This window comes from Ovis aries, chromosome X (assembly GCF_016772045.2).
Source record: "Ovis aries strain OAR_USU_Benz2616 breed Rambouillet chromosome X, ARS-UI_Ramb_v3.0, whole genome shotgun sequence".
NCBI classification, from domain to species: domain Eukaryota; kingdom Metazoa; phylum Chordata; class Mammalia; order Artiodactyla; family Bovidae; genus Ovis; species Ovis aries.
In genome coordinates, this window is record NC_056080.1 from 55,961,523 (window position 1) to 55,982,715 (window position 21,193).

General features: G+C 55.3%; 3 protein-coding genes across 11 annotated transcripts; 1 reads left to right on the forward strand and 2 right to left on the reverse strand.

Moving 5' to 3' along the window:
• Positions 1-721: 721 nt before the first annotated feature.
• PRICKLE3 (prickle planar cell polarity protein 3) lies at positions 722-9,733 on the forward strand. Of its 2 annotated transcripts, XM_042242021.1 has the most exons (10): positions 722-820; positions 2,301-2,386; positions 3,080-3,186; positions 3,274-3,457; positions 5,358-5,471; positions 5,791-5,928; positions 6,742-6,945; positions 7,038-7,224; positions 7,987-8,286; positions 8,867-9,733. In XM_042242021.1, the coding sequence occupies exons 4-10, from the start codon at positions 3,350-3,352 to the stop codon at positions 9,469-9,471; spliced, it is 1,656 nt and encodes a 551-aa protein (XP_042097955.1). In that variant the 5' UTR covers positions 722-820; positions 2,301-2,386; positions 3,080-3,186; positions 3,274-3,349; the 3' UTR covers positions 9,472-9,733. The 2 variants fall into 2 exon arrangements, with proteins under 2 accessions (XP_042097955.1, XP_027818694.1); XM_027962893.2 differs by lacking the exon at positions 3,080-3,186.
• Positions 9,721-12,772, reverse strand: PLP2 (proteolipid protein 2). 3 transcript variants are annotated; one of them, XM_027962895.2, is made up of 5 exons: positions 12,574-12,772; positions 11,366-11,518; positions 11,165-11,260; positions 10,339-10,429; positions 9,721-10,141 (listed from the first exon to the last, which is right to left on the reverse strand). In XM_027962895.2, the coding sequence occupies exons 1-5, from the start codon at positions 12,667-12,669 to the stop codon at positions 10,119-10,121; spliced, it is 459 nt and encodes a 152-aa protein (XP_027818696.1). In that variant the 5' UTR covers positions 12,670-12,772; the 3' UTR covers positions 9,721-10,118. The 3 variants fall into 3 exon arrangements, with proteins under 3 accessions (XP_027818696.1, XP_042097956.1, XP_060264343.1); XM_042242022.2 differs by lacking the exon at positions 9,721-10,141 and having other exon boundaries at positions 11,080-11,260; XM_060408360.1 differs by lacking the exon at positions 9,721-10,141 and having other exon boundaries at positions 11,066-11,260.
• A 3,083-nt stretch (positions 12,773-15,855) lies between these two features.
• On the reverse strand, positions 15,856-19,895 carry MAGIX (MAGI family member, X-linked). 6 transcript variants are annotated; one of them, XM_042242024.1, is made up of 7 exons: positions 19,597-19,749; positions 19,294-19,509; positions 18,627-18,773; positions 17,703-17,785; positions 17,390-17,626; positions 17,110-17,281; positions 15,856-16,408 (listed from the first exon to the last, which is right to left on the reverse strand). In XM_042242024.1, the coding sequence occupies exons 1-7, from the start codon at positions 19,643-19,645 to the stop codon at positions 16,098-16,100; spliced, it is 1,215 nt and encodes a 404-aa protein (XP_042097958.1). In that variant the 5' UTR covers positions 19,646-19,749; the 3' UTR covers positions 15,856-16,097. The 6 variants fall into 6 exon arrangements, with proteins under 6 accessions (XP_042097958.1, XP_042097957.1, XP_042097960.1 ...); XM_042242023.1 differs by having other exon boundaries at positions 15,856-16,423; XM_042242026.1 differs by lacking the exon at positions 19,294-19,509.
• Positions 19,896-21,193: the final 1,298 nt, after the last annotated feature.

Genomic DNA, 21,193 nt, shown 5'->3' on the forward strand with positions numbered 1-21,193 from the left:
TACCTGGAGAGAGAAAAGGGGGAGCAGGGGAGAGAAGCCTTTAAAATATATTTCTAAGGACTTACAGGGCCTCGCAGTTGGAACTATAAGGATGGAAAGAGGGCCGCGGAACCTGGCCAGTCAGTTTAAGCCCTTTCCCATAAATCTTAAATAACCCTGGCTTTCTCTGAAAGAGGCTGTGAGCAAGGACATGGGGAGCGGGGGTGAACAAGGTCTAGCTTCCAGACGGGCCTGCAATAGGGTTGGAGACCGTTCGTGCAGCATTAATCGGAGGGAAAGAGACCCTCAGATCATCACCAGTGAGGGGAGGACCAAGAGGTGGCTTTAACCCATCCCCCAAATAAACATCCAAGATAAACTGACACAAAGTGCCAATACAAGTACTGTAGCGCACACTCCTTGCAGTCATGTCACCACTTCCAAGTTCCCCTCCTCCACAATGGAGCCCTCCAGCCCTAGAACATCTAGTGAGTGATCATATGGAACCCTGGGGTTCTGGGGGCTGTGATTTCTGAGGCCCAGCTCCCGCCCAAGCACGAGTGCCGGGAAGCTGTCGCGCACGGCGCTCCTGGGCTGCGCGCCCCTCACCTCTAGGCAGGGGGCGCCTTGGCCCGGGAGAGACAACAGGCCCAGGGGCGGAACCCGCTGGGCGCGCTCCTCCTACGCCGGTGTCAGGTTTACGGAACCGAGAGCTCCCCTGCCGGACGCACGGTGGCCAGACGGCCACAAGGATTCAGTTCGCCTGACCTGGCCCAGCTGGACCCTGCCTGGGCGCGCCATGTTCGCGCGTGGGTCCCGGAGGCGCCGCTCCGGGCGTGCGGTGAGCGAGACTCGGGGCAGCAATGGGGGTCGGGGTAAACTGAGACCCAGGAGAGGAAGCAAGGGATAGAGAGGAGGTGTTCCACAGAGGATCTGGGAATCCCCATCCCCAGGATTCCCAGACCGGAGGGCTGCTGGAAGCATGTGGATGAAGGAACGTAGAAATCTGGTGGCCCTTGCTCCCTAATCACCTTTCCACACACCTTTATCAGTACGCAAGGGACTTGGTGCACTCCCCTCTTAGGTGAATTATGGGAGGGGACTCTGAGAGCCAAAAGATTGGGTCCTGAAGTCCTAGATTGAGCAGAGGCCTCCTGAACTTCTGAAGAAAGGGACCTCACCCTGTACCTGGGTGGAAGGTGAACTGAGGGGTGAGGCCTTACACTCCTGGGGTGCCGGAATATTGAGAGTCAAGTGGTTGGGATATGGGGGTAAGAGAGCTTCCAGGCTTCCACTTGAGTCACGGAGCTTTTGACTTCCTAGATAGGAAGGTCTCTGTCTTCCTTTGGAGGGGCTGTCTGGGTGGGGTCTGGTCCAGAAGAGTGAATAGCCCTAGGATATGAGGGATAAGGGCCAAGGCTTCTTGGGGTGTGAGTTTCTGAATGGCTCAAGGGCCTCCTGAGATCCCAGAGAAGGCTCTCATTTCCTTGGGTTTGAAAAGGTGAAGCCAGGGTTTGGGGAAGAGCTCTTGCTGCTGCTGCTGCTAAGTCGCTTCAGTCCTGTCCGACTCTGCGACCCCATAGACGGCAGCCCACCAGACTCTGCCATCCCTGGGATTCTCCAGGCAAGAACAGTGGAGTGGGTTGCCATTTCCTTCTCCAATGCGTGAAAGTGAAAAGTGAAAGTGAAGTCGCTCAGTCGTGTCCGACTCTTCCCCGACCCCATGGACTGTAGCCTACCAGGCTGCTCCGTCCATGGGATTTTCCAGGCAAGAGTACTGGAGTGGGGTGCCATTGCCTTCTCCAGAAGAGCTCTTGAGCTTCTGAAAATAGGAACAGGGTTCACATGGGGATACCAAGTAAGGATGGGGTCTCAGACTCCCAACCTGTGGAACTGGAGTGCTGCTGGTTCCTGAGTGGAGAAGGGGCCCAGTGAGATGAGGCCTGGGAAGAGACACCCAGATTAGGGTCTCTGCTCTGGTGGGGAGAGTACTCTGAGTTCAGGCGTTTTGAGGCCTGAAGGATTCGGAGGCTGGTGGGAGGTGTCCAGGCTGGGTGAGGGGAGTCCGAGGCTGGCCCAGGGAGGGGAAACTCCCCTGAAAGGGGGGCATGTAGGGAGGTATCCTCAGCTGCCCCGCCTCTACCTCGGTGGTGTCCCCCTCTGCTCTGGGCTCTGTCCCAGCCTGCCTGGCGTTGCCCTGGTGGGACAGGCCCTGGCCTGTGGTTGCTGTCCTTGGAATGGAGAGGCGGGCGTTGATTTCTCTCTCCCTCCCCGCCCTCGCGCACCTCGCCCGGTCCCGCGTCTGTCCCCGCCCACTACAGCCTCCAGAGGCAGAGGACCCAGACCGCGGCCAGCCCTGCAACTCCTGCAGGGAGCAGTGCCCCGGCTTCCTGCTACACGGCTGGAGGTAGGTGACCTTGCCTTCGTCAGGGTCCTGCCCTTAGGGCAACCCACCGAGACTTAGGCCACTCCCCTTGCCTGGAGCCGGGTCTTCGAGAAAGTTCAGGTCCAGAGCCCCTCCCTCGCCAGAATCGGTTCTAATTGTTGCGTTCCCAGGAGATCTCCGCCTACTACATGTCCCCGCCCCCAAAAGTATCCTCCTAGTTTCCGAGCCTTGTCTCTAGGGAGAGCCTGGGTCCCGGGTTCTGAGCACCGCCCACTGACCTCCAGCCCCCTTCTTGGGCTCTGAACTCTCCCACACCCAGGTCCTATCTTCCTAGTAAAGCCCTGTACCCAAAAGCTCCCATAGAATACAACAGACAGAGCCCTACTCACGGGCTCAGAGCCCGACCTCCTCACGAGTTCAGAGCCTCAGCACAAGCTAGACCCCGCCTCTAGGAAAAGTTCCCCCAACAACTTCCAAAGTCCTGAGGAGAAACCCCTAGATTTATAACTCCAGTCTCAGATTCAGCCCCGCCCCTACTCAGGTCCGCTGCCAGGAGAGTGTGACCCAAGTCCCAGTGCTGAAAGTCAGGGCCTGGAGACCTCCCACAGCCCCACCACTCGCTTCACATCCTCTGGCCAGGCCCACAGCCCCGCTCGCAGCTCCCAGCCCAGGTGGCCTCTCCGCCCTTCACAGCCGCCGCCCATTCCCCCACAGTGGTTTGGCTCACAGCCTCACGTCCGCTCTGCACCGCCTCCAAGCCCAGAGCCCTCTCAGGCTCCAAGTCTTTTGCTGGCGATAATCTGCGTATCTCTGGCCCTCCGGTTAGACTTCCTTAGGCCGCCAAGCGGGGGGGGGGGGGTCCCAGTGGGCTATCCCTTAGGAACTGACCCCCATCCCCGCCCCCTCAGAAAGATCTGCCAGCACTGCAAATGCCCGCGGGAGGAGCACGCCGTGCACGCAGTGCCTGTGGACCTGGAACGCATCATGTGTCGGCTAATCTCAGACTTTCAGCGCCACTCCATCTCCGATGATGACTCAGGCTGTGCCTCAGAGGAGTATGCCTGGGTGCCCCCTGGTCTCAAGCCTGAGCAGGTGACCAAACGCCACCACCCACTCTTGCTCACCAGTGGGCATTCACACACACATACTCACACACACACTCAGGTGGGAACCTATTTCCAGAGAAACACTAGAATATGTGGTCAGACTGTGCATGTCCTTCTGACCCCTCTGTGATCTAGCAGGGAACCCTGATTGATGGCTGGGCCAGTTCCTCAGGACCTGATCACCCCACTCCTGTTCTCGCCTTACCTCAGGCCTTATCCCAGCACTTTTCATTCACCATATTTCCATTGATTCATATGTCAAATGGTAGAAGAGCTATGGAATAAATAGAGCAGGGAAGTGGGGGAGAGACAGAGATGTTGGAATTGTAAGTAAGGTGCCCAGGTCAGCCTCTGTGACAGTATGATGTTTGAGCTTCCTGAATAAGGTGAGGATGTGAGCTATGCAGATATCAGAGATTAGAACAATCCAGGCAAAGGGAAAAGCTGATGCAAAGGCCCTGATGCAGGAGTGTGCTTGGCATGTGTGAGAAACAGTGAGGATGCCAGTGTATGTGGAGCACAGTGAGCAATGGGGCCAGTGGTTGGAGATGAGGTCAGAGATGGTGGGGCCATGGACACAACTTTGACTTCCACTTTGAATGAACGAGAGGACACCAGAGGCTTGTGAGCAGAGAAGGGATGTGATTTGTCTTAGGATTTAACAGGATCCCTCTGGCTGCTGAGTGGAGAATGGACTGTGAGAGTGAGAATGGAAGCAGGGGATTAGCGAAGAGGAGGCAACTGCAGTGGTCCAGGTGACTGATCCTGATCATGACATTGGCAGTGGAAGTAGTGAGAGGTAGTCAAGAGTCTAGTTATATTTTAAAACTAGAGCTTAGAAGATTTTCTTGTGGGTATGAGAGAGGAGTCAAAGATGACACAAAGGATGGATGGACTGACTGATATGGGGCAGGCCAAGGCAGGAGCAAGTTTGAAGGCTAAGAGCATACATTTGGTTTTGGCTGTCTGGAGTTTGAGATGCCCGTTGGACATCTGAGTGGTCACATGAAAATGGAACTCAACAAGAAGTCACAGGGCTAGAGATATGCATTTGTGAGGCATTAGCCAGGAGATGGTATTTATAGCCATGAAGTTGGATGTGATTCCCAAAGAACTGAAGGTAGACAGAGGGAAGAGGACCAAGGACTGAGACTAAGGACCCTTCCACATTTAGGGATCAACTAGCTGAGGAGGAACCAAAAGAGGGACAGAGAAGGAGCAGTCAATAAGGTAGGAGGAAGCAAACCCAGGGCTCTGTGGTCTTGTGGAAGCTAACAGAACATAGTGTTTTCAGGAACAGGGAGTGACTGGCTGTGTCCAGTGTTGCTGATGGGTCAAACTGGATGAAGACTGAGACCTGAGAAATGAGTTTAGCAATCTGGATATCATCGATGACTATGACAGGAATAGCTTTGGAGGAGGGACAGAGACAGAGGAGGCGGAGAAGCCCGACTGGAGTGGGGTCTAGAGAGAATGGGAGGAGACAAAATGGAAATAGCAAACGCATATATTTTTGAGGAAATTTGCTATAAATGGGGAAAGAAAAGTGAAGCATCAGATGAAGGGTCAAGACATTAAGGAACTCTTAGTATGTTTGAGAGATGGCAGGAAGGATCTGGCCTCTAGGAAGGAGAAATGGAGAGGGGTCAGTAGAAGTTCCCTCCTGATGACTTTAATTTTCTCAGAAAAGTAGGGATCCACCAACACTGACTCAACGGACATGAGTTTGAGCAAAGTCTGGGAGATAGTGAAGGACAGGGGAGCCTGGTGTGCTGCAGTCTATGGGATCACAAAGAGTCAGACACAACTGAGCCACTGAACAACAACCACCCCACTGCATCGCCTCTATTCTCAATTATTTTTGGCCATCCCCTATGTCCCTCCAGGTATACCAATTTTTCAGCTGCCTCCCAGAAGACAAGGTCCCCTATGTCAACAGTCCTGGGGAGAAATACAGGATCAAGCAGCTGCTGCACCAGCTGCCCCCACATGACAGTGAGGTGAGGAGGCAGAAGACAGGAAGGGCATGCCGGGTAGGGGGCATGGCCTGAACAAATGCTGGGAGCTGGAAAGCAGTGGGCAGGCTCAGAGGAGGAAAGGTGAACTGATGTGAGGGGATAGGCCTAGACAGGCAGGGGCGATCAGGGGACAGTCCTTGGTAAAAACCGCAGCTGGGCCTTGGGAGAAGTAAGGGGTGGGTGTTTGAGGTACCTATACAAAAGCCTAGAAGTAAACTTTCTGAGCAAGGATGAAACCTGGGAGAAGGTCGGGGTGGGGCAGGCCTCAGGGGAAGAGCCTGGAAGACCCCTGCTACTCCAGGCACAGTACTGTACAGCACTGGAAGAGGAGGAGAAGAAAGAGCTCAGAGCCTTCAGCCAGCAGCGGAAGCGGGAGAATCTGGGGCGTGGCACCGTGCGCATCTTCCCCGTGACCATCACTGGCGCCATCTGCGAGGAGGTGAGCCATGGAGGGTCTCAGTGAGTAAGCAGTGCCTTTGCTCCAAGCCTTTGGGTGCAGACCCATCTCCCAGGCCCTGGGAAGATGAGGCTGGCCACCTAAGCCCTAGTGGTCTGTCTAGTGTCCCCTCTGGTGGGTGGGGTCTTTTCCTCACGTTCTGCTGTTGGGCAGGGACCATATCTAAGGCCTCCCTGACCAGCCAGGTCTGTCTGTAGGGCCCCCTGGTGGACTGGGGCCTGTTTCTCAGATCCCATGTCAGGTATGGTCTGCCTCTAAGGAGAGCCTAGTAGACCTCTATTCATTTTCTCCCTTCCATGCTGTGGACATGGGATGTGGGCTATCTCTTTGGCCCTCTTATGATCGAGACTTGTTCTTAAGAACCAACCCACAGTGGCAGGGCAACCCACAAAGCTGGGCGATGGGTGGAATTTGTCTCTGAGGCCCCCCCTGGTGGGTGGACTCTAACCTTAGATCTTATTGTTAGGTGAGGTCTGTTGCCCAGAGGTCCCCCAACTGGGCTTGACCTGTCTCTATGGTTTTCCCAACCCCCTAAAAGCAAGACTTACCTTTGAGGCCACCCACAAGAGATAGGGCCTGTCTCTGTGGTTTTCCCCAGGAGCAGGGTTGTTGTCTAAAGGCTCCTGCTCCCACCTTCACCCCCAGCCATGTAGGCAGGGCCTATCTTGAAGTTACCCCCTGGATGGGGCTGGTCACATAGGCCATGGGGAAGGCCCAGGTGTGACACACCTTGGCTAACCCCCATGCATCTGACCATCTTGGTGATGGTGACAGTGTTCACCTGTCATTTCACAGTGTGGGAAGCAGATTGGAGGTGGGGACATTGCCGTGTTTGCCAGCCGTGCAGGCCTAGGTGCATGCTGGCACCCACAGTGCTTTGTGTGTTCCACGTGCCGGGAGCTGCTGGTGGACCTCATCTACTTCTACCATGCTGGCAAGGTCTACTGTGGTCGCCACCATGCCGAACGCCTGCGCCCACGCTGCCAAGCCTGTGATGAGGTTTGTGCCTTTCTGCCCAATGGTGGGAATGGAGGGTGGGCAGGGCCAGGGGCAGACCCTTCTGATGGCCACGGATGGCCTTTGCTCGCCAGATCATCTTCTCCCCTGAATGCACGGAAGCCGAGGGCCGGCACTGGCACATGGGTCACTTCTGCTGCTTTGAGTGTGAAGCATCGCTCGGGGGGCAGCGCTATGTCATGCGTCAGAGTCGCCCCCACTGCTGTGCCTGCTATGAGGCCCGCCACGCGGAGTACTGTGATGGCTGCGGGGAGCACATTGGTGGGTGAACATGGGACTGGCTGGGTGATGGATGGACAGCTGGGTCATAGCCCCACCCCCAGGATTCCTCTGTCTTCCAGGCCCCATCTCCCATTATACCCCATACTTTAATTCTAGCCCCAGCACTGTAGCCCTATACCCTTCACTGCAATTCCATTACTGATGTCCCCCATCATGCCATCTTTTCTAAACTCAGCTACCCTAGGCACCACTACATATCTAGGCCCACCCCCAGAGTGCCCTCTAATTTCTAGCACCCCCCTCCAAGTTACTCTCCTACCCTCTCAACCTAGCCCCTACTCTAAGCTATGCCCTGTTCTCTCACACTCTCCTCCATCAGCCTAGATAAACCCTACCTTCTAAGCCAGACCCAGCCTTCTAAGATCTACTCCCTTCCCACCAAAGCCACGCCCTACCTTTTCTGTCCTGCTGCCACCACCCAAGTCTCTTCAGGTCTACCTTCCATTCTCCTTCCACCTGAAGCCACCTCTTATTGTCTAAGCCTGACCCACATCTTAGAGTCTAATACCCACCTCTACTCTGGGAGGGGCTACCTGGGGAAAGAAAGGGAAGCAAAGGAGACATTTATCAACCAGTTTCCAGGAGAGGAGGGTGAGGAAGGGCCCCAATCTGGAGAGGTGGGGGAAAAGGGTATCTTCAGGAACCCTGCCCCAGATTCCCAAGAAGGGCTCCCATTCAGTAGGGATAGGGATATGCCTGAGGGCTCTGCCTCAGTTTTCCCCCTCCTGTCCATCCCTGCAGGCCTGGACCAAGGCCAGATGGCTTATGAGGGCCAGCACTGGCACGCCTCAGAGCGCTGCTTCTGTTGTAGTCGCTGCGGGCGAGCTCTCCTGGGCCGCCCCTTCCTGCCACGCCGTGGCCTAATCTTCTGCTCAAGAGCCTGCAGCCTGGGGTCTGAGCCCATGGCTCCAGGGCACAGCCGCCGCAGCTGGAGTGCAAGCACGGTCTCCACACCTCTCACAGCCTCTACAGCCTCCTTTTCTGCTGTGGAGGGGGCATCTGAGACTACCACCAAAGGCACCAACACCGAGGCAGCGCCTGGTGAGCCACCCCACCTCCCCCAACCCTGTCCAGTCCCCTTGACCAGCCCGGGCCCTTCATCCTGGCATCTCTGGCCCTACCCCCATCTCAGTCCTGGCTCCATCCCCAAACCATTCCAGGCCTAATCTCCAGCCCAAACCACACCCCAGGTGAATCCTGGTTCCACCCCACTTTTGTGCAGGGCCCTTCTCCTACCTCAACTTGTCCCAGCTTGAGCCCAAGTTCCTCCTCCAAACCCTCGACCCCTCACCCTCTGCTCCCTTACCCCCTCACCCTCTGCTCCCTTACCCTGCCCGGATTCTGCTCCATCCAAACCACGCCCCTTCCACCAGAGGCCGCACCCCCACCCCTGGCCACACCCCCTACGCCAATCCAGTCCTGTTACTCCTGCTTTCACTTCCACCCAGAACCTGCCTAAGGCCTCATATTTCCTGGACTCCCCACCTTTCTGCCTCACCCCGATGCCTGCCCCCATTTTCCCAGTCTTGATCGGGGAGAGAGAAGGTCCTTCCCAGTGGCCTCTCCTGGGTGGGGTGGGAGTGGAGCAGGAGGTATAGGGCGACTCTCCATCTTTTTTCAGCTGCAGGCCCTGAGGAGCCCACCCACTTTCTGAGAGGGGCTCCCCACCGCCACTCCATGCCTGAGCTGGGGCTCCGCAGTGTCCCCGAACCACCCCTGGGGCCTCCCAGCCAGCCGGATCCACGACCAGAAGATGGTGCCTTTGGTCGCCAGAGCGCTCCTCGTGTCAGCTTCCGTGACCCTCTGGTGTCTGAGGGAGGCCCTCGGCGGACCCTGAGTGCGCCCCCAGCCCAGCGCCGCAGACCACGCAGCCCCCCGCCCAGGGGCCCCTCGCGTCGCCGCCACCGCCACCACCACCATCATCACCACCACCATCACCACCACCGCTGCCACTTTGGCAGACGTCGCCGCCATCAGTGTGACTTGGGATCAGGGTCAGACTCAGGATCTTGCTCCAGCTCACCCTCCAGTTCCAGTTCCGAGTCCTCAGAGGAGGACGGCTACTTCCTAGGGGAACGCATCCCACTGTCCCCGCACCTGTGCAGGCCAGTGCTTGCTCAAGACACTGTAGCTGAGACCACCAACTCCCCATCTCCACAGCTCCCTGGGAATTCTCGCCCAGGAATGTCTCGACAGGCCAGAGATAAGAACTGCGTTGTGGCTTGAAGGAGTGACAGTTCTGGGGGGGGCTTCATTCTCAAGCCAGTGTAGATGAAGACCTACACCCCAACTTAAGTCATTGATCCCCTTCCTTCCTCCCTCCTTTGTCTGTTTGTATTACTAATTTAATATTTGTTGTAAAACAGGCTTGTCTTCTTTACCTCCTTGCTCCAGCATCCCCCCTCCCCAATTTTCCCCCTACTGATGTTTGAGATTTATCTACATTTAATCAAAGGATTAATTTATTCAGTATCATACGTTCTAATAATCTGCATAGTATTTATTTATTGCTCCACAGAACACCACCACCCCCTACACATACTGAAGAGGTTATTTAGAGTGGGTTACAACATGAGGCCTGGAGTCTGAAATCTGAGGTACCCTCTTTCGTTATTTTGTGACTTAGGTGGGGCATTGTCCAGGCAGAACTGATGTCTCTGTTTGGATACTGCAGAAGGGGACCCTAGGCACACGCATAGAGGCAGCCATACCCAGGAGGGTTGACTGGCAGGCTGGAAGACAAATTCCATGACAAAGGCACTTTTACCTCAATAGGGAGCTGGGAGTTGACTGGGAGTGTTGTAGGGGTGGGGAGGAGTTATTTCAATAGAGGTGTTATTTGCAGATTGCTGAGAGAAATGAAGAGAGTTCACCTACACCGGGCCATCTGCAGGGTCTGCAAGAGGAAAAGAGAGAAAGCATTAGCTGGATCCATATGCCTGTTTTACAGATAAGAATACTGAAGCTTATGGTACTTATTGGCACTAAAGCCTTAAGTACCAACAAGAGACAGAGTTGGCATTCATGCCCCTTGGGAAACCCATCTTCTTCTCAGCCCCCTTAGCAACACCCCCAGCACACTCACACACTTACCAGTAGGGGCTGCTGTATGTCTCTGCTGCCGCAAGGGGAAGGTAATGTAGGCATCATAGCCAAAGAGGCCTGCAGCACATAGGCCCAGTACCTGGGGATGGGAGTGAGGGAGGGTAGATTAGACTGGTCAGCCTACCCAGCTTCCTATCTCCTTGTATCCACCACCTCCAGTGACTAGCCCGTGCAGGGATGATGGTTAAAGCCGCAGGTGGGGATCCCAGAGAGCCCTGGGGAAAGACCAGAGACTGGATTCTACCCCACCCTCCTCCTTCCTAATACATCTCAACACAGTACAGCGACACAGTGGCCCAATATATGTTATTGTTGTTTAGTCCCTCAGTCATGTCCGACTCTATCCATGGGATTTTCCAGGCAAGAATAACTGGAGTGGGTTGCCATTCCCTTCTCCAGGGGATCTTCCCGACCCAGTGATTGAACATAGGTCTTCTGCATTGCAGGCAGATTCTTTACTACTGAGCCACCAGGGAAGCCAGGCCCCACATATAGGGGATGCCATTCATACTGTGCATTGAAACAAAGGTCTAGCAGATGGTTTAGTCTAATGTATTGACACTGATAGTGTTTTGTGCTTCCACCTCTATGTGCTTCGCACAAAAGTCCTTGTGTCAGACAAGGGATGGCTCTTTACAGCAAATGATGATTTGGGGAGGAAAACCAGGGCCTCAGTTTGACTTCCCTGCAGGCCCTGAGGACAAGTGTGACCTACTGTGAGTCACACACTTTCTGGCAGAAGCAGGGGCAGAAATAGCCCAAGGATCCTCAAACCCTTCTCTCTGTGCTTAGAAGCTGACTCCACAGCCTTTACCCCCGCAGCGATTTTGGAGTTGTTTCCTCTCTCAACGAGCACCACAATGGAGGTGATCAGGTAGAGAATGACCGCTACAAGGGTTCGGAAGAAATCCTGTGAGGTGTAGGGAGAAGAGGGAAGTCAGCATTCAGAATTGCCCCCCACAATCACAACTTCCGGTATCCCTCCCTAGCCCTGCCATTGTGGCCCCTTTCTCACACTCCAAGGCCAGTTGATGATCTGTATCTTGGTGTGCAGGTCACACATGTAGACAACAAAGAAGACAGCGGCAAAGATCATCTCTATCACCGACAAGAAAGAGTACCCTGATGTCGAGGTGCTAAAGCAGATCAGAATCACCAGGCATAGTATCTGGAAGGACATGTGAAAGGGGGCCTCAGTCAACTCCCAGGGCTGAGGGGAATGGTTTCAATTGGGGCGGGCGATCATCTCAAACTCAGGACTGGGAAAATGACAAATAGCAATAGCTAAACTCTTAGTGTGTGCACACTGTGTTCCAAATGTTGTTCTAAGAGCTGCACAAGTATTAATTCACTCAGTCATCACAATAACCTAGTGAACTGGGTACTATTATTAGTACCTTTATTTTTTATATCTGAGGAAAGTGAGGCACAGAGATGTGAAGTGACTTATCCACAAACATCCAGCTAATAGGTAAAGTTGGGTGCTTCGGTTTCCCATCTTTTTCCTTCTAGGATGCCCTGTATTGCCTCCAGCACTCGGGGCACCAGCTTCAGGGCTTTGACAGGGCGCGACATGCAGTTCCCCCAGCAACCTCTCTGAGAATCAGTGAGAGTAACACCCGAGGGGCAGGGCTCCGTTAAAGGCGCTGCACCTTTTACAAAGGACTCAAAGGAGGCGCCCACTTTGAGAAGTACGGGAAACCGAGGCTCCTGAGCAGCCCAGATAGCTAAAGACCTTGCCCCACCACAGAGGGGCTAGGAAGAACTGGGGGAGAGCTAGTCACCCTACCCTGCAGGACTAGAGCGCGCGGGGCCCCACCCCAACAGGTCCCGCCCCTGGGCGCTCTGCCAGCCCGCCCGCCTGTGCCCAGGCCGCGCCACGCCCTGCCACAGGATGTCCCCCCAACACCCAGGACCTGGGGACACCTTCCAGGAGTCCACCGATGAGTCTACTGGGTCTCTCTCCACCAAACCCGCCATACGCCCTGTGGGCCTCTTGCCTGACCGCGTGGGCCAGCAGCTCCTGACCACCTTCTCTAAGACCTCACTGATTTGGCCCTCCGTGTGCCCCTGGTTTCGGGCCTCTGCCATCAACCCACCCATTTGGCGCTCCACTGCCGAGAGCCCCCGGCCGCGCGCCTGCCTCCCCCGGAGCTGCCCCGCTCCGCGTGCTGCTGCCACCACACCCCGCATTTGCCCACCCGCCAGTCCCGGGACGCTCACAATCTCAGCAAACAGAAGAAATCCCTTTCGGGTGCGCGAGAAGCTGGTGCAGGCGGCCCAGCAGCCGGGGGCGGTGAGGCGCTCGGAATCCGCCATGGTGTGGACCCGAGTCCCAAGAGGCGCAGAAGACCTGCTCGCTGGCTCGTGTTTACGAGGACGCTGCACACCCAGCCGTCTTGCCAGCCGTCTGGCCGGGAAGGGGGCCCCCGGGGCGAAGGAGGGAGTGAATCACCGCGCAAAGCAGAAGCGGGCGGGGCTTAAGCGAGTCGGGCCAGGTGGCCACCGCCCCGGAAGCCCCCTCGCCCCGCCCGCCAAGGATTCTCCCCGCTGGGCTCTCAGCCCCCAAGGCGCCCAGTTTTCAGGGGCGCCAGTTTGGCAGTTCTGCGAACCAGAACTGTGTTATAATGGAGAGACCCTTCACGCTTTTAGAATACCAATGCGCCTGGGACTGCCTCAGAACCGTGGAGATCTGGCTTTGGGAGGGAATGCCTCAGTTTCCTTAGCTGTAAAAACTGCCCAGGCCAAGGTTAAACTCAAGTATGTTTACAGAATTCAGAATAATTCAGAGTTTGGAAAATTTTCCCAATGCATACAAGGTATTATTGAACACTCTCAGGGGGATCTGAGACTGCCTCGTTTTTAAAAAAAAAACACACACACACACACACATGTTAATATTTCCTCAAGGAATGATGTGGACCTTCACAGTAAGTGGGATAAGACAGGACCAAAAAATTGTTCCTGGTTAAGTCAGGTCAAGTTTTGTAACCAAATGGTGCCCAACTTGTGGGAAATATGTTGGTTTCCAAAGCTTTTTGGATTTCAGGATTGTGGATAAAATGTGGTGGATCGTGGAATAAACTTCTTAGATGGGGATGAGACCTTGCCAGGCTGAGAGAGAACAAAGCCTGCTGAGCATCACGCTGCTCCCTAAATGAAGAGTGGACGTTATTAACAGTGTCAGAGCCCAGGGTCTGTTTCTCTGTTCTGCAATTCTAGGGAAGTCCTGGCCCCAAGTGTTGGGCTTCTGTTTCCTGGTTCTAAGTAGAGGGTCTGTCAGCCTGGTCTTAGATGAAGAATGCGGAAGGAGCACAGTTTTATTTATTGCCATCAGCTTGGCACAAGGAGGGGAAGGCTCCTGGGTGCCAGACTGGGTGAAAAGGCTGATGACATTTGAAGAGTGAGTTATCCTGAGCAAGTAATTTCTCCTGACTCAGCCTCAATTTCTGCGTCTGAGACCTGCACCTGATAATGGAATCAGGATCTCCCCCAAGGTGTGCTCCTCTGGCACACTCTCTCCAGAGTGGGTGTTGGTTTCATTCTCATTTGAGGTGAGGAGAGCCATGGCTGGAAGGCCAGGATGGTTCAACTCAAGGGCCTGCCTGCTTTCCCCCCTGAACCTTGGGTCCCACAAAACCAAATAAGGGGCTGTCCTCAGTCCAGGTGGCTGAAAGAGATTGGATAGTGGAAGGCATGAAGCATACCCTTCCCAGGGCTGAGTGTGTGCTTTCCAACTATGTGAGGCCATGCCTGAGTTTCTAGAACAGAACAAACTATCTTCCACATCAGAGCCTTTGAATTTGTTTCTCCCACTGCTGTCAATGCCCTTCTCCCCACCCCCACTCCCACCCCACCCCTTCAGACATCTAGCTTCCTGTCACTCAGGTCCCAGATCAAATACTATGTCTTCAAAGAGGTCAGCAGCCCACCATCATTACCTCCCCCACCATAACCTTTTGCTATCTTCATAACTCTCACTTCTCTCTGAAATTCTTTTATTCATCTTTTGTCTTTTTTGACATCAGTCTACCCCCCTCCACTACATCAGCTATACAAGGATAGAAATCTATGTTTCATCTCTCCAACATTTCAGCAGTGCCTATCACAGTGCAAGGTAAACAGTTGGGGTTCAGTTAATACTTGTCAAATGCAGGTGAGATTAAGAGGACAGGCTTGGGAATCGGGCAAGATTAAATCTTGCTTCAATCCTCAATTTCGTCAAGCTATTTATACTCACTGGGCTTCATTTCTCTGCTCTGTGAAATGGACACATCAGGATTGTTGAGTCAATGTGTAACTAGGTGGAAATAGCGCCAGTAAAGCCGGTAGCCAGGATAAGACCAAGTAAATGGTGGTTGGGGTTACTATTGTTAGACTCCTGGGTGTGACTAAGGCTCTGAAGTCCTTCCCTGACTTCCCTAGAGCCACACCTTCTATCATGCTGAGTAAGGGTCAGCTAGAAGCCCCAGTGCACTCTCCCACAGTTGCTACAGCGCTAATCATTCAAGGGTTCACCTCTTCACCTCTTTATACCCCAACTCCCAGCCTAGTTTCACGGTCCCTCTCTCCTCTACAGAGCCTCCCTGGACACTCCCATGAGGGTCCTTTACTTTCTCCCACCTCTCCAGCCCCTCCCCATAGAGGTGAGAGTTGCTCATTCCCTCCAGACCACAGCTTCCTTCGTTGGGGGGATAGGGCCAAGTGTCGTTGAGTGTGGCGACCACGGAGGTGACTGGACATTGCTGACCTCAGTCAGCGCCGGCACTGGGGCTACACCGGAGCCCAGCTCGCCATATAAGACCGGGCTTTGGGGCTCTGTTCCCAGGACAGAGGAAACTCTGGCCTCTCCCAGGACTGGGAACGCCCAGCTTGTAGCGTGTGCACACAAGCCGGGTTGCAGTTCGTCACCATCTGTGGAAGAGGGGGGCGCGGCCCAAAGGTTCTAACAGCCGTTTTTAGCCCAGCCTGCTGACTCACACCTTCCTGGCTCCGCCCCGAAGGGGGGCTCCGGGGCCCCAGCCAGTGCCTTGAGGGTGGCAGTCTACAGCCAGCGAAAGCTGGCCGACCAGGCCGGAAGTGAGTGACCGCAGGCTCTCGGCGAAGGAAGCTGCCAGGCTCTAACTTTGCTATCAAGTTCACTTGAGGGTCTGGACGATTCCCGGCCGGCCGGGGTTGTGGGTAAACTGGTGCCCTCTCCCCACAACAGGCCCACCTCTGCATCCCCCACGCCATGCGCAATAATTAGCTGCGAGCCCTGTAGACCTCCAAAAAAGTGAAATGAATGAATGGGGAAAGAAGCAGGAGTTGGCAAAGTGGGAACGGAGTGGGTCCAGAGCGCGCCGGCATAAGAAAAGAGCTATTTAGAGTCATGAAAGAAACAGCGCGCGCGAAGTAAAAAGGTTGCTTGTAGAGGCCCTCCTCGAAACCAGATCGACCCTCCCCCTCCTTCACGTGTGGGACTCGGGATCCCCACCTGGCCTGGAGCACCTGGCAAGTCAAGACTGGATTGAACCATTTTATTACCTCCCCGGCCCCGAAACAAGAAGCGCCGGGCTGGCCGGTTGGGAAGGGCCATACCACTGACGCCGTGAGGGGAGCGCGGGCGGGTCGACTAACGAAGCAGGATGGGAGGCGGGGGGGCGGGAACAAGACCAAGGAAGTTCTCCCAGTGATGCTAAGTGAGCGGCAGGGGGAGCACGCCAGATGTAGGTTGGGAAATGCCAAGTGAGCCTTCCGCTGCAAGCTCAGTGCCTCCGCCTTCCGGCTGCCATTTCCAGGGCGAGCTGCTCGGCCCCCGGGACCCCTAGGGCCCGCGAGAGCCGTTCCTCGCTGGGCGTCAGCCAGGGTCCAGGAGAATCCGGAGTTTGGTCGTTGGGGTCCTCCGTGCGGCGCTCTGCAGCAGGAACCGCGGGGCCGTCGGCCGCCCCTTCTGGGCGAGACTCCTGGCTGCCCCGGTTTTCGGGGGTCATACGGGGTCGTGGGTGCTGAAGTGGGGAGGAAGTGCTGGCGCTGCGAGACTTCGTCATCTCTGGTTCCCCAGGATCTGGAATGCGATCTGGGGATGGCAGGACTGCGGATAAGATTGGGCGATAAGTTTGGGCAATGGGGATGGAGCTCTTTGGCGGAGGGTGGCCTGCAGACTCTAAGGGATGCAAAAGACAAAGACCCTGATACTTGGACAAAGGCATGGACACGCACTCCGGGAATTGGGGCCACACCTCAAGACCCGATGCTTCCTTTCCCCTCCTTTCCTGGATCCAGAACACTCCTCTCAGAAATCAATTCCCACAACCCCTAAATGCAGTCAAACCCTCCCATCTAGGATCCCAGACTCTCTCCTTGCTCATCCCATCATCCTCAACTCCCAGCCCTTACCCTAGTGGATCTCTCATCTTTCAGGACTAGTCTCCCTACCCTCTGGCTCCCTATCCCATCCCCTCTCCGCTTAGACCTACTCTGTCTTCCCATCTGAGGACCACAACTCTTCCTTCTGAACACACATTTTCACCCCAAACACCATCTTTTCTCTTCTCTCCCAGTACCTCAAAACCCTTCCCTCTGAAATCCACCCTTACTCCTACCCTGGGACCCCTGTCTTCCCCTCCCCTTTTGAAAATACCATGACCCTCAGACACCGAGCCCCGATCCTCCTGGTTGAGACTACCAAGCCCTTCTAACGAGGTCCCCAGCCACTCCACTCTGTGACCCTCTTCTTCCCCTCACAGATCCCTGACCCTTCTCCCCTAGGAAACCCACCATCTTCTTTCTGGGGCCTTCCCACCACCTCAGGCTTGCCAGGGTGGGTTTCAGGAGGCCTGCTAAGCACAAGGCAAAGCCGGGGGCCACCTCTACGAATGCGATCCACGACCTCAACGTGACTAAGGCCCTGAGTTGACTCTCCATTGATGTGAAGCACGAGGTCGCCGGCCTGCAAGAGTGCAAGGTAAGGGGTGTTGTAGGAAGGTCAAAATGGAGAGCACACCAACGGGAGAGGACAGGGCTGGCACCATCAAATGGAGGGTGCCTTATGGTTCACCTGCAAGCGACCACAGCGCTGAGCTGGTCCATCCTTCAGCAGCCGGCGCACTGCCAGCGGAGCATCCCCACCTGCATCTCGGCCTCCACTTAATGTGAAGCCAAAGCCAGCGGAACTGCGAATGAGTTCAACAGAGAACTGACCAGAGGCCTGGGGTGACTTCAAAGGAGGACGAGCTTTACCCTGGGTCACTTGGGGTGGTGCAGTAAGTATACCCATGGTCTCTGACCGACGATGCTGGAGTAAAGACACAAGTGTACATACATTGCCAGTCCTGAGGCAGGTGGCCTTGATTAGGAGGACAAGGTGGTACCTGGGGACGCTGTTCCACGAAATTGGCATTAGGAAGGCGATTGTCTGTGACCTCTATCTCGGCAGAATACAGCATGCCAATGGCTGGGGGATGAAAAAGGCAGTCGGAAGGATACTATAAAGAAACGAGGACCTGTCTATTGAATTAATATTCTAGCCTCATCTCATTTCCGTCCCTTTAGGATGCACAGACTTGCTCATTCATTAAACTAGGCTCCGCCCATATGAATAACTATCTTGATTGCACCTTCTTAACTAATAACCCTGGCAACACCTATTCTAGTATTCCCCAAACTTTCCTACTAATAACATGCAGATACTACCTCTCATATTAAACCCTTAGGCCCACCCTACACGGTGCTTCTCCAGGATTCCAGCTGGTGAAGATATCAGGCCTTGCTCTCTAATTAGCCTGTAAAACCTCAACCTATTCCTGACAATTCGAGCCGCTCCCCCGGTGCCTTTATACACTCCACCCCCTCGACTGACATTCCAGGCCCGCCCCTCAGCTAAATGCCCGCCCCCAAACCTCTCCAGGCCTGGCCTCAAAAATACCACTTGAAACCCTTCTGAAGAAAGTAAAGATCAAACTCCGCACCAACAGCTAAATCTTGCAGCGTTCACCTTCTGAAATAACCCTCTCTATGTAACTCCAGGAGCTGGTGATGGACAGGGAGGCCTGGCGTGCTGTGATTCATGGGGTCGCAAAGAGTCGGACATGACCGAGCGACTGAACTGACTGATGTAACCTCCTAGAGGAATATTCTAGTCTAACCCCAGCACTCTCAAATCACAGCCGAGCGGGGGCGTCCCTACTCACGTTCATTGGTCCCACCAAGGGGAGTAACTAAAAATCCTGGGCCCGCCCCCTCAGAACCACCCTCCACTCCGACCACGCCCCGGAAGGCCACGCCCCATCACTCACCCTCTTTGGGGCGCAGGCGCAAGGTGGCGCCGGCCCTGCGTACCAGCGCCGCCACGTCGGCCGCAGCTCGGGCCGCCAGGGGGCGAGCTTCCAGCCGCGCCAGGAACTGTCTGGCGCGGGGGCCCTCGGGCTGGGGACCGCCACCGCCTGCGCGAGTGAAAAGAACAGATCAGGGCCCACCCTGAGTCTCAGCGAACCCTCACGGCCCCCTAGAATTCCCCTCAAGATCCCCGAGACCACTCCTTTTCAGAGTCCCGAAGGTCACCGACTGTGCCTTTCACCTCCCTGGACCCCCGCCTGCTCCCGCGATATCCCTGGCGAGCTATTTAACTCCAGCACTCCTGGACACCTCCGAACACCCTGTGAATATCTCTGGAGGTTTCTGACGGGCCCCCCCCGACACAACCCCAGATTCCAAACTCTTCCCCCCAATATCCAGAAGGACTGCGATTCTCCCAGATGTCCCAACAGAACACGGTCTGCTCCCTGTGGCCCAGGCACTCCCGATGCCCCTCTAGATGTCCTAGGTAACCCTGCTGGTCCATGTAGCCCCAGATGGCCCCTCCACCTATCCCCAGAGGCTCCAGCCTAACCTCCCACAATCCAACAGACACCCCCCCGATTCTAACAGCCCTCCCCCGCCCAGTGCCCAGGTGTCCCCAGTGACCCTGGGCAGAACCCTCCAGCACATCTCCCCGGAGACTCCTGGGAGTCCCGGGGTCTGGTGCGCCGCCCCGCGGCGCAGGTGTGGATGGGGGTGCGGCTCCTCGAGCCCAGCTGGGGTCGCTGGGCCGCTGCCCTCCACCGCCGCCGCCCCCGCCGCTCGCCGCCGCCGCCGCCGCCGCGGCCGCAGCTCGGGCTCCAGGGCGGCTTTGTTTACCACCTGTCAGAAGGAGAAGGTGAGGAGCAGACAGGAAGTGTGAGGGCTGGCAGGGACGTGCCCACTACCCTCCCACCCCGAGCCCGGTACCTCCTTTGCTTCCCCTAGGGTCCGTGCCGCCCCCCGGGCGCCGCTCCATGACCTGTACTTGGCCTGGTGGACGCACGGCCGCCCGCAAACGCGTTGGGAGCGCTCGGGAGCGCTCACCTGGTGGCCAGCTCGGGCCTGGACGTGGCTGAAGCCGGCCGGTCCCGTGCTCAGCGCCCCAACCAGCGCGGTGACCTACCTGGCAGCCGCCAAGGAGTCCTGGCCCTGGGAGCCAGCGCGCACTCTTGGCCTCGCCCTGCCTCAGCCGCTGCCTCTCTTTCCCATCACCAAGGGAAAACTCTTTCCACCTCGGGGATGTTGTTATTCCAGTGTCAGAGGGGAAAGTCGAGGCCCAGAGAAGTTAAAGGCCCCACCTGAGCTCTCACAACTAAAAATGGGGTGCAAAACCGGAACCCAAGTTTACCGAGGTGTACTGCAGCCTCCAACAGAGCTTTCCACATCTTACGTGGAAAGTCGCTCAGTCGTGTCTGACTCTTTGTGACCCCATGGACTGTAGCCTGTCAGGCTCCTCTGTCCATGGGTTCTTCAGGCAAGAATACTGGAATGGGTTGCCATGGCCTCCTCCAGGGGATCTTCCCCACCCAGGAATCGAACCCGTGTCTCCTGAGACTCCTACATTGGCAGGTGGATTCTTGACCACTGAGCCACCTGGGAAGTCCCTTTCACATCCTAGACACTCAGTCAATCTGCACTGAATGTTTCCCTGCTGGGGAACTGGAAGAGTATGGTGGCCTGAGGAGTGGGGGCACCCTGAGAGTCGTTGGGAACCCTGGGAGGTATCAGGGCCCTGAGCATGATAGGGTTGGTGGACCCCCAAAGTAGGGAAGGGCAGGTCTCCTGGAGAGTGGAGGGGCAGTAGGAGCCTGGACTTGAGGAAGCTTTGAAGGCATAGGGTGTGTGTTGGGGGCGGGGACACTAGCCAATGAGAGGGGAGTAATGAGGCTCCCCCTAGGTTTGAAATGGGGTGAGAGTGTCTGGAGACAAAGCCCCCAAGATGGAAGCCCATGGGCAGAGTGCTACTCTAGTGACAGGAGGAATGGGGAGGGGTGAGAGAAGGCCTGTGGCCACCACTTTGTGGAGGAAAAAACAGACAAAAGATGTGAACACAAACTTTACCAAAGAACATATACAGATGGCAAATAAGCATGTGAACCTCGCTTAATATGATTAGTCTTTAGGTAATACAAGTTAAAATCATGGCAAAATGCCACTACACACATATTAGCATGGCCAAAGTTAATTAAACGTCTGACCATACCAACTGTATGTGAAGTTGTCCAGGAAATGGAACTCTCCTTTATTGCCAACTTTTTTTTTCCTCTGGCTGTACCTCAAAATTTGTAGGATGTTAGTTTCCCGACAGGGAATCTAACTTAGGCCCTGGTCTGTAAAATCCCTGAGTCTTAACCAGGAAATTACCCCATATAATGTTGATGGAAATGTAAAATGGTACATAACATCTTTAGGAATCAGTTTGGCAGTATCTTTAAAAAATTAAACTTACACATAGAATCTAGTCATTATACTCCTAATGTATTTATGTAAAAGAAATGAAAGCATATGTCTCTACAATATTTGT